General features: G+C 46.6%; 1 protein-coding gene across 1 annotated transcript in view; it reads right to left on the bottom strand.

Annotated features, from left to right (window-relative positions):
* The window catches only part of TTLL4 (tubulin tyrosine ligase like 4), a 38300-nt gene that overhangs the window by 5020 nt on the left and 18274 nt on the right, over nucleotides 1-15006 (bottom strand). Inside the window, exons 2-11 of the mRNA XM_059928704.1 lie at nucleotides 10863-12447; nucleotides 9860-9969; nucleotides 9443-9506; nucleotides 4130-4251; nucleotides 3574-3684; nucleotides 3136-3212; nucleotides 2244-2435; nucleotides 2061-2143; nucleotides 1700-1828; nucleotides 192-314 (exon numbers count right to left, since the gene is read on the bottom strand). Coding sequence (XP_059784687.1) covers nucleotides 192-314; nucleotides 1700-1828; nucleotides 2061-2143; nucleotides 2244-2435; nucleotides 3136-3212; nucleotides 3574-3684; nucleotides 4130-4251; nucleotides 9443-9506; nucleotides 9860-9969; nucleotides 10863-12349 — 2498 coding nt within the window. The 5' untranslated portion in view covers nucleotides 12350-12447. The remainder of the gene's footprint in view (nucleotides 1-191; nucleotides 315-1699; nucleotides 1829-2060; nucleotides 2144-2243; nucleotides 2436-3135; nucleotides 3213-3573; nucleotides 3685-4129; nucleotides 4252-9442; nucleotides 9507-9859; nucleotides 9970-10862; nucleotides 12448-15006) is intronic.

The following is a 15006-nucleotide window of genomic DNA, read 5'->3' as shown; positions in this document are numbered from 1 at the left end:
TTCTTTTGATGTTTTGAATTAAGACAGAAATGAGTTGGATGCAAACAGACCAATTCTGAATTGCCAAGTGTTTATATAATCTCTGGGTCTTATATTAATCCTCCACTCACCACCCCCCCCCGAAACCTCCCCAAACCCCAGAACCCTGTGCTCCTCTAGACCTCCACTTGATGGGGACACTGTCTGGGTACCATTTGTGGCCCTGGCAGGCCGTTTCATCTTCATTGGCCTGGTACTCGGCATTCTTTTTATTGACACTGTAGTTGGTCAGGTGCATGAACTTGTTGCCAAGGCTCTTCATGGAAGGGGAATACCTGGAAGTGAGAGGAAAGGCAGATGTGAGATGGTGAGATGGCAGATGGATAACGGTCCAAACATTTCCCCACATCCTGAAGAGGCAAAGGACAAGTGGACAGATCTTTTCAGATGCACAAGGGTCTGAGAAGTACACCTACTGGTAAGGTTTCCAAAACACCACAGGTAAACTCATTTCCCAATTTATCCCACCTCAGTCCTGCAGGAAGACCCTCCCTATTCAGTAAAGCAGAGAACCTCCTTATTTCCCCTTCCACATATAACTGTGATTTATAATAACAAATATACATATTGGTCTCTGCCCCCAGCCCCTGACACAGAGCTCCTAAAACCTTTGTAAATTCCTAAGTGGTAAGAGTACAAGGAGCATCTTTGTTCTCAGATTTGGTCTTTGACCCCAGTTTCTAACACAGAGCTCCTGAAACTCTTATAATTTCCTGGGTGATAGGAGCATCTTTTGTTCTAATGAGGCGACACTGGGTAAGCTCCTGGATGGCTCCTGGATGAGGGACAGTCACTGGAAAGACCAAGCCATGATTAGACAGTTGGAAGTTTCAACTCCCCCAACTCAACTCCCATTCTCTTAAAAAGGGAGAAGGGCTGAAAATGGAGTTAATGATCGATCATGCCTAAGTGATGAAGCCTCCATAAAAATCCCCAAAACATGAGGTTCAGAGAGCTTCCGGGTGGGTAAACCTCTGGAGGTGCTGCGAGAGCAGCCAGCCCAGAGAGGGCATAGAAGCTCCGTGCCTCTTCCTACATACCTTGCCCTGTGCATCTCTTCCATCTGGCTGTTCTTCTGTACTCTTTATCACATCCATCTTTCATAAATCAGTAAACATAAGTAAACTGTTTTCCTGAGTTGAGTGAGCTGCTCTAGCAAATTAATCAAATTGATACCCCTCAGCCCCGGCCCCAAGGAGGGGGTCATGGGAACCTCTGATTTACAGCCGATTGGTCAGAAACACATGCGGCACCCTGCACTTGCAACTGGCATCTGAGGTGGTGGAAGGAGGGGCAGCCTGATGAAACTGAGCCGTTAACCTGTGGGATCTGATGCTATCTCCAGGTAGATAGTGTCAGAATTGAGTTCAATTGTAGGACACTCACCTGGTGTTGTGTAGAACTGCTTCGTGTGGGGGAAAAAAACCCACACATTTGGTGACCAGAAGTGTCAGAAGTGAAGTGTTTGATGTAAAAGTAAAGGAGACACACAGGAGAAAAGGAAGACTAGGTTTTCCCAAAGGCACCCTACCTTCTCCTTTGCTAACAAAAACTACCAAAATATTGGTTATTTTCCTGCTTGGTGTCCTCTGGCTTCCCTCCCTGGAGGGAAAGCAAATCCCCAAAGCTGTCAGGATGAGGCCTCACCACTACCACATACTTGCAACTGGCAAACCGGACGAGTCCATCTGAAAAGAGGTAAATCCGTAGAGGATCATAGGAGGTGACGTAAACATAGATTCGCAGATCGAACTTGCTGCCGCTGATGAGGTAGGGTTTGTGGAGATACCTACACAGGGAAAGGCCAGCTTCAGGGACAGGACAGATGAGATAGGGCTTGGTAGGTAACTGAGCCATGGCAAAAGCCAGCTAACGGTCCCCAGGACAGAGACCTTTAAACAGCTGGCTGAGGAAGTTTTTTGGCGGGGAGGACAAAGGACAAAAGAACATCGTGAAAAGGGAAGCTCCAGGCTGAGAAGATGGGGAACGGGGAGCGGGATCTGAGCTGGAGACCGGCTCACCTCTGTACCAGAAGGGGCCTTCGCTTGGGGAGCTGACTCCACTTGTGAATGACCTGGATGCCAATGCCTCGAGCAGATGCTGGCTAGAGGTCAAGGGGAGAGGAGAGGAGCTGTTTACCTGGCCAGACACTCCGCCGTTCCCACTCTCAGGCCCTGGCCTGCCACCTGCCGTGATCCACTCACTGGTTTAACGATCCACTTTTGGCGGCTGCTGCTCTCCCAGGCTTTGCGCAGAAGCTTGGCATCCTGGGGCAGGATGAAGGACTGAGGGAAGAAACTGAACTCCTTCTTGCCAAACCGGCTCTGCATGCGGGACAGGTTCCGCCACAGTCGGTCCTTTCGCCCAATCTGGAATGAACCTGGGAAGTGGTTTAGCTACAGAAGGGACAAAGGGTGAGAGTAGGGAGAGAGAGAGTCCAGGTGAGACCACAAGGAAGACAGCAAGATTCATTACACCATTTCAACATTCAAAGCTCCTGTTCCATCTGATTATCACCGTCTAAAGGTCCTTAAGTATTCAGCTGCTGAGCGTTCACCAAAAAATGATTAAAACGCAAACACAACAAAACGTAGTGCCCTTTAGGAGTCAACAGTTCACGACATAAAATAGTAACTAAGACAGACATAATATTCACCTTAAGAGCAAAGTAAAAGCTGTTAAGTCTTTTTCCATGCCTGTAGGACAAAGACAGGAAAGTACCTGGCTTTCCTGGGGAAAAGGGACTATTCACTCCAGCATGAGACCAAAGTCTTCTTTACACATATTCAGCTTGGAGGAATGGAGGCAACGCGCAGCGGTTACAGGAGAAACATAATAAACTGAAAACTGACACTGCATCTCAAGACACTAGAGGAAAAAGTGTCTTTTAGAGGCTTCAACTGTCTAAGACACTGCAGCTGAACTACTAGACATGCGTGATCTGCTGGGGGCTCACCCTGCACCTGCCTTCCTCCACTCCCCTATGAACCCTCCTGACTTCTCCATGGTCATCCTCCTCTTCCCTCACTTCCAATACCAGCCTCCTCCTCCCCAGTCCAGAGTCCAGGGGAAGAATGGCTCAGAAAGGGCCCCTACCTTCTGATGCTCCTGAATGGATCGGAAACTAGGAGACTTCATGTGGTGACCCCAGCAGCCCAGCCAGTCATCATTCCCTACAGAAGGCACATCAGGAAGTCAGTCCTGCTGGCAGCTCAGTCCCTGGGACAGAGAGAGGCTCAGAGGCCCCAGAAACACCACTGGGCCTGAGCATAGCTCCCAGCCCCGGTTTTCTAAGAGTTGCCATGGAGCTGTCCTACATGAGGCCCTGGGGTCAGGACCAGAACAATGGGCCTCTGTCTTCCAATTGCGAGGAACAGACTCCAGCCCAGAGGGATTTCAGACCTATGTCCTCCTATGAAGTTGGAAACTTCAGGACAGGGTCCCCACATAACAGGAGGTATCTAGGGCTCCGTTCCTGCCCAAAGCCCATCTGCTGGGGCAGAGGACAGGCTCGAAGTAAGGCAAGTGACTCACTCTTGCTGATTTTGAAGTGGGACCGTCCAATGGTCTGCTTGACAATGTTGGGGGTCACTGTGCTCATCTTCCATCGGAGCAGCTTCCTCTGTTCCCAGGGAAGTTTCTCCACTGGGGGAAAACGGGGAGGTGGGGGGAGAGTGCGGAGAAGAGCAGGAGAGTCATGGTGAGAAGAGGTAAAAGATGGCATTGTTGCTCAGCCTTCCCTGGGTAGGCAAGTCACTAAGTATTGTTCCATATCAGAGTTTGAAAGGAGCACACTTTGGGGAAGAAAGGAGGCTGCACAGGAATGAGGAAAACAGAGAGAAGAGGAGGTTGAAAGGGGAAAGACGCAAGGTTAGAGGGCAAGAATGATCATGAGATTATGGGGCTGAGAGGGTCAGCCAAAGGATGGACAAGATAAAGATCCCCCCATTAGACTGGTGAACCAGGCGGGGAACCAAGCACCAATACAGCCATTCTGGAAAGCCCCTTCCACCCTATTGCCACCCCCTCCCAACTTTGCTAGCATCCTTCTCCTGGGGGTTCTTCTGGGCTGACACTGGGCCAGGTTTACCTCTCTCATCCGGAGTGCCAAAATAGATGGTAGGGGGCACGTTGGGAAAGAGACTGTAGATGAGGGCTGGTCGGACAACTTTCTCATTGGAAAGGGGTTTGGTCAGAATCTCCATACAGTTCCTAAGATGAAAAACAGAAATGTGGTAGAGAAAGGGAAAGCCACAGCCCTGAGTGCTGTTACTATTACATATTTCTTTCAGGGCGCTATCTTTTACACTTTGATTCTACAAAAACAAGTGCTCAATAATTATTTGGCAAATATTAATCCATAAGGTGCTACGGCTAACCTATACACAGTCACACCATTAAAAATCACCTAAAGACAAAGTTTTCCAATACTTCATTCTATGAGACAACTCCAAAACTTCCTGTGACAAGCCACAGGCTTAGGAGGTTCCTGAAAAGAGTGGTTCTGAGAGCAGGTAATGAGTTTGAGTGGATACTAGTAGAGGAATATACTACACTAAGACTAAGAGAAATAACAAGGAGAGAAAAAGAATGATATGGGTAACTAAAAAGGAGGAAAAGCAGAAAAGGTAGAAAAGAACTAAGAAGAGATATAGAGATTTTTTAAAAGGGGGAAAAAGGCAACAGAAAGAAGTAGTGCTACTCCTAACTCATTTTACATTTATCTGAAAATATACGGATGATTAATGCTCTTCTCTGTTTTGAAAATGATTCGTTAACATCAGATTTTTACATAACAATGTGGTAATGTTAACATGTCTGGGAATCTGTGGCAGTGGGCCATGGGGTCCCTACTGTTATTCCAACAATGTCTTGGCCGAGGCTAGCTCAAGGAGTCTCAAAATAGTCAAAACCTCAACTATTTATTGACAGACCCAGACCATTTCTTCAAACAGCACTGAAAGTGGAGAGAGTAGTTATTACTCTCTATACTGAGCTATATGATCCACAAATATTTTTTAAGATTAATTTTTAGCTTATAAAGAGCCACTCTACTTGTTATTTTGCAGCACAACAGAAATAGGCACTGTATGTAAAACATTTCAGTGTTTCAAACCTTAGAGATTTTTAGTGCATTTTATTGGGTCAAGTTAAACATTAATTCCTAATTAAGTAAATCCAATTAATTCAACTCTATTCCTCATTTCCAAAATATTTCCCTTTACTGAGTATCAGAATTTAAGATTGTTGAAAATCAAGGAGAATGAGTTAATGTTTAAAAACAAAGACAAGACAGGAATGCAAAATGGTACAGCCACTCTGGAAAACAGTTTTGGCAGTTTCTTAAAAAACTAAACATGCAGGGGCTTCCCTGGTGGCGCAGTGGTTGAGAATCTGCCTGCTAATGCAGGGGACACGGGTTCGAGCCCTGGTCTGGGAAGATCCCACATGCTGCGGAGCAACTAAGCCCGCTCGCCACAACTACTGAGCCTGCGCGTCTGGAGCGTGTGCTCCGCAACAAGAGAGGCCCGCGCACCACGATGAAGAGTGGCCCCCGCTCGCCACAACTAGAGAAAGCCCTCGCACAGAAATGAAGACCCAACACAGCCAAAAATAAAGAAAGAAAGAAAGAAAGAAAGAAGCTTTCATTAAAAAACAAAGAACAAACAAAAAAAACTAAACATGCAGGATTTCCCTGGTGGTCCAGTGGTTAAGACTCTGTGCTCCCAATGCAGGGGGCTCAGGCTGAATCCCTGGTCAGGGAACTAAGATCCCACATGCTGTGTGGTACAGCCAAAAAAGAAAAAAATCAAACAAAAAAAACTAAACATGCAATTACCATAGAACCCAGCAATTACACCCCTGGGCATTTATCTCAGAGAGATGAAGGCTTATGTTCACTCAAAAATATGTACACAATTGTTTAGAGCAGCTTTATTCGTAATAGTCAAAAACTGGAAACAAACAAAATATCCTTCAGCAGGTGGCTGGTTAATCAAACTGTGGTCCATTGATACCATGGAACACTACCCAGCAATATAAAGGAATGAACTATGGATACATGCAACAACCTGGATGAATTTGCAAAGAACATGCTGAGTAAAAAAAGCTAATCTCAAAAGGCTATATATGGCTATCATTCCATTTGTATAACATTCTTGAAATAACAAAACTATCGGTTGCTAGGGATTAAGAAGGGGATGGGAATAGGAAGGAAGTAGGCGCACTCTCAGGACAACAGGAGGGATTCTTGCAGTGACGGAAATGCTTACATTTTCACTAATGTTAATGTCTTGATTGTACTAAATTGTACTGTAGTTTTGCAAGATGTTACACAGGAGGGACTTCCCTGGTGGCACAGTGGTTAAGAATCCGCCTGCCTTGGGGCTTCCCTGGTGGCACAGTGGTTGGGAGTCCGCCTGCCAGTGCAGGGGACACGGGTTCGAGCCCTGGTCTGGGGGGATCCCACATGCCGCGGAGCAACTGGGCCCATGAGCCACAACTACTGAGCCTGCGCGTCTGGAGCCTGTGCTCCGCAACAGGAGAGGCCGCGATAGTGAGAGGCCTGCGCACCGCAATGAAGAGTGGCCCCCGCTTGCCGCAATTATGGAAGGCCCTCGTGCAGAAACGAACACCCAACACAGCTAAAAATAAATAAATTAATTAATTTAAAAAAAAAAAAAAGAATCTGCCTACCAATGCAGGGGACACGGGTTCGAGCCCTGGTCCGGGAAGATCCCACATGCCACGGAGCAACTAAGCCCCTGCTCCACAACTACTGAGCCTGTGCTCTAGAGCCCGCAAGCCACAACTACTGAGCTCGCACACCACAACTACTGAAGCCCATGCACCTATAGCCCAGGCTCTGCAACGAGGGAAGCCACCGCAATGAGAAGCCCGCGCACCTCAACGAAGAGTAGCCCCGGCTCACCGCAACTAGAGAAAGCCCGTGCGCAGCAATGAAGACCCAACGCAGCCAAAATTAAAAAAAAGATGTTACCACAAGGGGAAACTGAGTAAAGAATTCAGGGAATCTCTGTATTATTTCTTAAAACTGCATGGAAATCTACAAATGTCTCAAAAGTTTAATTAAAAAAAAAAATCTTTGTTAGCTGCCTCTCAAGAGTACTGAACTTAACCTCAATGGGTCTGGCTTCTGGTTTAGCAGTGCTAGAAACCTTGACCTTGCAAATAGTTACTTAACTTCTCTAGTCCTCAATTTTCATGTTTGAAAAAAAGAGGCTGGACTTGATGATTGCCATCTCTAAATTTACACAGTTCTTAGAAAAAGAATATGGAACAGGAAATGTAATAAACTATTGCTGGACAGAGAAGTAGAGGTTGTGTTTTCAATGATCTTTCTGTGACTGCAAAATTTTCTATAATAAATATATAAATCTTTCATAATTGGGAAAAATAAGATTTTAGCAATCCAAAAATATTTCTGATTTTAGTCAAAATGCAAAGTAGTTTAGAATTCATCAACCTCCATTCGCTTGAACTCATGTTTTAAGCTTCATATAGACTGTATATTTTGTAGAAGTTAAATTAATTAATGAGCAAATAATTAACGAACACCTTTTGTGAATTTTATCTTATAAATCAGAAAGGTTAAATAAAGGGCCGATCAGCTGCCTTGAAGTAGGCCTGAAGACAAACCTAGATCGCCCTTAAGTGTGGAAAAGGGGTTCCAAGTCAATTAAATGTTAAATATATTTCTCTTCTGGAGAGTGGAGGTGCTTAGTCAACATCCAGTATATACGACCAGGAGTAGCTTTGCTTTTCTGAAAGAACAATGGGTTAGGCTTAAAGTAACAGAATTTATGCACCAGATTCAGGATACCTATGACAGGATTTCTACCAGTCTTCACAGAAAGTCCCAATTCTGTCTCTCCACTTTCCAAACAACTCTCTCCACCTTGTTGGTTTGGGACTCTAAAACTAGTACGGCCGCTGCACCATGTGAATGTGCACCATCACATTCAGAGATGCAGCCTGCCTTGTCCATACTAACCTTAGGTGAGGCTAACTTTTCCTCTTAGCTTCATCTAAGGCACAACTGACACAAAGGAAAGCAACCAGAGTGTGGGTGCTCCACAAGCTAGGCAAGCCTCAACACATATGGCCAGATTTTAATTAAAATTAGAATAGAAATTTTGCTTTTTTTACATTTTCAGTACAAGTTATTTTTTAAAAGAAAAAAACTTTTATTTTTGGCTGCGTTGGGTCTTCGTTGCTGCGCGCGGGCTTTCTCTAGTTGCGGAGAGCGGGGGCTACTCTTCACTGAGGTGCATGGCCTTCTCATTGTGGTGGCTTCTCTTGTTGCGGAGCACGGGCTCTAGGGCGCACGGGCTTCAGTAGTTGCAGCACGTGGGCTCAGCAATTGTGGCCTAGTTGCTCCGTGGCATGTGGGATCTTCCCGGACCAGGGCTCGAACCTGTGTCCCCTGCACTGGCAGGCGGACTCTTAACCACTGTGCCACCAGGGAAGCCCATGAGGGTTCTTTTTAATATCTAATAATAATTAATGAAGACAGAGCTTCATATTGAGACAAGGTTGGAAGTGATGAGGGAAACAAGGAAGATTATATTGAAGAATGTTAACTTTCTACCCAGAAAGGTGATCTATATGATCCTTAAGCAAGTTCTAAAACTCTTTAGCACAATGACATGTCCTCATTTACAGTAATTTCCTCTTAGTCCTGCATTCCTTCCTCTCCCTGGACTCCCCATCTCAGTTATACAGCATTCTACAACTATCTGTTTTACAAAAGAAGGGTCTACATTAAGAGACTGACTTCTTGGTTCCCTAGTTAGAGATGGGTATCACTCAGATTCCACAAAGGGCAGTCAACAAAATAATCTAGATTAAAGCTAGCGAATTTTAAATTCAATTTCTTATTACTAAGGTCAACATCAGTCTTATAAAACTAACCTCTGAAGGGAGCAGAAGAGCATTACAAAAAGCTCCAATTAGCAGTATATCTATCTCAGAACTGTTTCTGCCTGTAGGACACACTCATAATGCAAGGTGGCAGTTACCCTCACGTGGGTAGCCTAACTAAGAATCTACCTCAAACATTATGGGTCTTCATTAATTAGTTATTAATTTTCTAAATACTTCTTGAGATTATTTGCTTTTTACCTGAACAATTTCTTGAAGCCTAAAGACCAAACTGCAGCCTAAGAAACTTGGTACTGTTTTTAAGCCCAACTGATAAAATATGCTTCTGTTCCCTTCCACTGTTTCCTGTTTGAAAACTAAAGTCCTAATGTAAAAATTTGGTAAAAATGAGTTAGGGTTAACAGGGCCATTAATTAACGACTTAGGTGATTAATCTCTTTATAATCTTAAAGAGATGGAAAATGGGCCTCTACCAACGATCTACACAGCCAGCACTCACCGAGAGATCACTGCTACTGACTCGCTGGGGGAAACAGCACTGCATGAGGAGCACTCTGAGTCTCCTGGGGGGGAAAAGCAGAGAAGTCCCAGCTAGGAGAGGCTGCCACACAAAGTCACCAAGCCCAGGCAGCTCTTCCTCGGACATCTTGGCTCAGCCTTCTTACAGAGCCACAAGCACCTGCTGCTGCCTTGCATGGCCTCCCCGAAGCTCGACAGCAGCAGGGAGAAGGCAAGACTCGGGGGATGGGGGAGTAGAGAGCAAGTCCCCCAAAAGCCACTACCGCCCTTAGACCCCCAAGGCGAATGATGAACGTAGGTGACAAAGTGAGTTAAGGATCTGGTACACAGTTGTTAGTCCCCTTCCCTAGCGGTGGTGACCCATGCCCAGTTGGAGGTGAGGGGGTCCCCTACTCACCCTCCTCCTCTTCATTCTCATCATGGTTGCAGCAGTCTTCCAAACCATCTATTAGCTCTTCTTCCAGATCTTCAGCTTCAACCTGGTCTAGCTGGAGGTCAGTAGCTGAACTATAAGAAAGAATCATGCCCCCGGCCCAGCCAACTCCATAAGAGAGGTCACAGTTGGATTCTCATTCCTTCATCATCTCCCAGTGTTTGTCTCTTCCCCAGTCACCAATCTGCTGGCCCTTGCCTGGGCCTTACAACTCATTCCTCTTGTCCTCAGAGCTTAAGTCTAGCCATCGTTCCTCAACCCTACATCCCCTATTCTGCAGAGAGGCACTATGTCTTCCATCTTCTTAGACGTCCCTCATAGCATATAAAAACAAAATTCTGAATACAAAACACCATCAATCAATGTGTGGTAATAGACATCAAAGGTCCCTAGACTTCTATCTGGGAACTCAGAACAAGGCCTTGGTGGACCACGGTTCCAGAGAAGTAACAAGGCACAAGAGAAGAGGCCAAGTATGTGTATGCCCTAACTCTGATACGGCTGTCATACCAGGAATGACTGAGAACCTGATTTGGTTTGGAATTAAGTAGAGAAATCACAGTTCCCAACACATGATGTCTGGAATTCTTATTTTTCCCTGGTTATAACCTAAAGCAAGGCTTAGCAAACTCCTTCTCTAAAGGACAAGACAGTAAATATTTTCAGTTTTGCAGGCCATTCAGTCTGTCGCAACTACTCAACCCTACCATTATAACAAAAAAGCAGCCACAGACAGTAGTAAATGAAGGAGTAAGGCTGCATTTCAAAAAAAACCTTATTTATAAAAGCAGGCAGAGGGTGGGATTTGGCCTGCAAAGTGTAGCTTGCTGACCTCTGCCCTAAAGTGAAAACCAAAATTCTAGGGCAGTTGAGAAACAAAACCAACCTCCAGAGACAGACGGTCAGTGTCACCAAACATGTATACATTCTACTGCTTTAAATGAACCAAACACTTTCTCCGACTTACCCAATATCCCTAGCAGGTGAGTCCAGCTTCCTGGCTTCCTCAGGCTCCTCCCTCCCAAGCTTGCCCAGATGGATGGAAGAGAGGCGGGTGGCCACCTCGGCCACACCAAGGGGCTGAGGCGGAGAAGGCAGAGCTGGAGTTTTGTCTTCTCCAAGAGGTGGGGAGTCGATCGCAGATCCACAGGCAGGGCTGCAGCTGAGCCCACTGGCATGTGAGGCAAGGAGGTGAATGCTGATGCGTTTGGTACAGAAGACTGTACTGTCCAGCTCCATGGTGTCCGAGGCTCCAGGGAGGACCCTACTGTCTGCTCCAGCATTCTCCTGAGGGAGCTGCTGGCCTACCACAGCTGGTTTCCACCACCTGTTCCTGTTGAGGACATCCCACTGCAAGCTGGGGTTCATGAAATAAGACTGTTCAAAATGGTAGCCTTGCCTTGGCTTCTTCTCAAAGCCTCTTGCAGTCAACTTCCTCACGGCCTCAGTGAACCGAACCTCCTTAGTCAGATTCTGGGCAACAGAGTCCCCATCCAGGCCATAGGGATGTGGCTCTGCCCCTGTGGCTAAGTTACTCCAGTTGTAGTGGGGAGAGGCAGCACTGGTGGTGGAAGCGTCTAAGGAACTGGGGGTAGACAGGGTGCTGTGGGAAGGGTCATCATCTAGGACAGTGCCACTGCTCTTGGGCACCTTGTGCTCAATAGGCTGGAGTGCACCGTCTCCAGTGCCCCCTGAATGATGCCAGGAGACAAGTTGGACCTTCGGTGAGGATACTGGCTTCAGGCCTTCTGTGGCCTGCAATAAAGGCACTTTAGTGCTATTTGGCCGCATGAAGGAGTTGTTATTTAGCATGGGCTTGTAGGAAAAGGAAGAAGAGGAGAGTGGAGATGGGGTCTTCCCTGAGATGGCAGAGGCCAGGCTCTTCCCTGAAGGATTTTCCCCAGCCGCTCCCAGTGAGAGGTATGGTTCTGTGGATGAGGATGCCATGGGGGAGACCTTGGAAGAAGTGGCCTTATTGGCAGTGAGTCTGATAGGGAGGCTCTTTTGAGGGAGAGAAAAAGGTCTTTTTTCTGACGGGCTTGAACGCAAGCAGAAAGACTCCAGCTGCTGGTATGGTCTGTGGCCGTAGTTGGAACAGCGGTAGAGCAGGGTGCTGCTGAACAGGTCCGGGAGGGAGTGCAGGTAACAGGAGTTGCTGTGGCCTGCAATGACAGCCGTGCTCCCGGAGCTACATGAAGTGCTGGGGCAAAAGAAGTATGCAGGCTGCGGTGGGACACCCAAGAGGCCTGGGCCCAACCCTGCTGAAAGTGTTCCCACGTGCTTCTTCTCCAGCTTCCAGATTGGCTTCACCTGCTGATGAGCCTGAGCCCAGACTTTGCCCTCAGAGGGTTTCTCAGGTGGTGGGGTAGGCACTGTGCCTGAGGGCCCACTCGGCTTAAAGCTGTTTCCCCGGCGGAGGCCAATACTGTAGTGCTCTGTTCTTGCTGAGGCCATGAGGAGCCCACATCACAGCCACGCGGCCTCATGGCCCAGCTCAGGTAAGGTGCCTTGTACCTCCAGCAGTAGCAGCCGCATCCTTGAGGTCCGTCAGCCTGAAGGGCAGAGAGACAATTGGGAATGTTACAGTCCTAGAAGGACAGACACAATGCTACAGTGGTGCCCAGGCAAGGAAGAGCCCCACCTCAGCACTTTTTGGGCAACCAGTCTTGGTCATCAACTGGGGCCCTGGGAGAAGAATACTAGATCCTTAGGGTGTTTTCAGTGGACTTAATGCTGCCCTCATGCAACCAAAGCTGGCGCCATCAAGGACTGGGACACTAAGGTGCCACCAGTGTAAGTCTGTCCACATGTTCCCACCCTCTCACTCAGAGAGCTCTTTCCTCTCTCTCCAAAGAAAAAAATCACCTGTCTCATCATCCACAACTTTACACAAGTGGCTTCCTTCCCTCACCTGACACGAGTGTGCCTAGGAATGAGGCAAGTCTGGTGTGGCAGAGAAACCAGCTAATACCCTTCCTCCTCATCAGCCAATTCTGAATGGTCAAAGATCATCTGAGAAGCATATTTTACATCTACTGCTCCCTCACCAATTCTCAGCTGCCCCTGATGTGGTCTGCTTTTCACGGTTAAATGTGACAAGTACAGGTAAAAGCAGAGATTTCTCCTGCTGACCTCTGGAGTGCCTTCTGGAGCTCAGACAGTAATTTCGTCTCTTCAAGCGTCTTGCCAACTATATAGGCTTAAATTCCAACCAACGTGTTGGTGGGAAAGAGAAGAAACAAGATGGAACTAGACACCAACATTCTTTTTATTTAAGATGACTTTATTTCCAGCAGCCACAATGGGACAGGAAAGGTCAGGGAGTAGAATACAGAGGTGAGAAGAGGAGAGAAACTTTCTTTATTCCAAATCCCAGCCTTCAGTTTGGGCTGATTTGGGGGAAGGAGAGCCTGTCTCTTACATTTCCTCATTGAATCTTTCCTCTAAAGCAAAACCTCTGAACCAGCCTGTAGTTCTGGGTCCCCAACAGTCAGTTTAGTATGGTCTCTTGCTTTCTAAACCAAATTCACAAAATATTCTGCAGTTTTCACACCTTCAGGGAAAGGTGGGCCTGCTTTCACGACAGCATCCAGGGGAAAAAAAATACAAGACCCTTTTATAAGAAGTCATTCATATGCGATAATTCTGAACGACATCCTGGCATCTTCATCAAGTGTTTTCAGAGTGGCTAGAGGGAAGGAATTAGCAGAGAATTTTTTTGCTCAAGTTTCATTTGAGATACAGTCAATGGGGAGAGGACTCTGTATTTTGATAGGAGAATTCCTGTCTACAGCTACAGGAACTGTTGGTGTTGTCTACCAACAAAAAGCCTGCAGAAGCCACATGACGTCGCCCTCTTTTCCTGAAAAGGCTGACCTATGTGGATTCTTTCTCAAGGAGAGTACCAAAAAATCACTGCCAATATTCAAAATGATAGTGGACGAAAGACAGCATAAGGGCTAAAACCACATATGATGCCAGTAACCACAAATTAAGGTAACAGAAAATGGACCTCCACCAAGTCCAAACTATGGAAGTACTGTGCGGGGGACAATTACACTCTGTGCACTTATGGTAGAGAAGCACACACAAAGGGAAGGGTCAAATCCTGCCAGTGATTTTATACGACCACACACCTGAGTGTGTGTCATGTACACTCAACAGATTCACGTCCCAATTCACGTAGTCATCTTTCAGGAATCTACATCTTTCCCCACCGATGCAGCACAATAGATTCACCAAAGTGATGGCAAAAAGGGCTGAGGAAACAAGATTTCAGGCTGGTGCTCCCTGAATATCACCCAACTTGTGGCTCCTCACGTGCATCCTCCTACCTCAGACCTTCATGCCTTTCCTTCTCTTCCACCAGACAAAAAATATACAGCTCAAATATCACTTTCACCAGGCAGCCTTTCTGGACTCCCCAGTTCAAATAGGATGCCTCATCTCTGTGCTCGCCACCATCACTGTCTGTATTACACTGAGCTTTAATAATGGACTACTCATCTGACTAGGAGCAAGGAGCATGTTGTCCCTCCCCTGATGTCCCCAATATAGGGTCTCACCCACAAAAAGTGCTCAATATTCTGTTGAATGAATAAACTGAAAAAAAATAACAGTAAATAAAGGGGAAATACACTAGAACTGAGGAATGCTAGTTTGGGCACCTAATAAATACCAGGTACTATGCTCATTTAATCCTCACAAAAACCCTATGTTCAATTTGCTGATGATGAATCCAAGACTCAGTAAAGCTAAGTAACTTTTCTATAATTAAACAACCAACAAGGAGTGGCTAGCTTAAAACCTGAGTTTGACTCCATGCTGCCTCTTAAACAGAAATGAAATACACACCTAGGCCCTGTTCCCTCACTTATCCCTAACCTTCAGGTACAAGACAAAAGGCAGCTTGGAAACACTCCTCCACTGCTTATACTGAGCCCCTTCGCGGGTGAAGTGCCCAAGAGCACACCACTGCATCCTCATCTGCACCGCGGGCAAGCCCACTTTCCCTCATAGACACGGGTACCCACCCACTGCACACCTCGGGGCTGGGTGAAGAGAACTCTCCTCTCTGCACACACTGCTCAGTGTCTGCCTCTCTGCATCCC

This window comes from Balaenoptera ricei, chromosome 7 (genome assembly GCF_028023285.1).
Source record: "Balaenoptera ricei isolate mBalRic1 chromosome 7, mBalRic1.hap2, whole genome shotgun sequence".
Taxonomy (NCBI): domain Eukaryota; kingdom Metazoa; phylum Chordata; class Mammalia; order Artiodactyla; family Balaenopteridae; genus Balaenoptera; species Balaenoptera ricei.
This window is presented reverse-complemented; position numbering and strand designations above follow the sequence as displayed.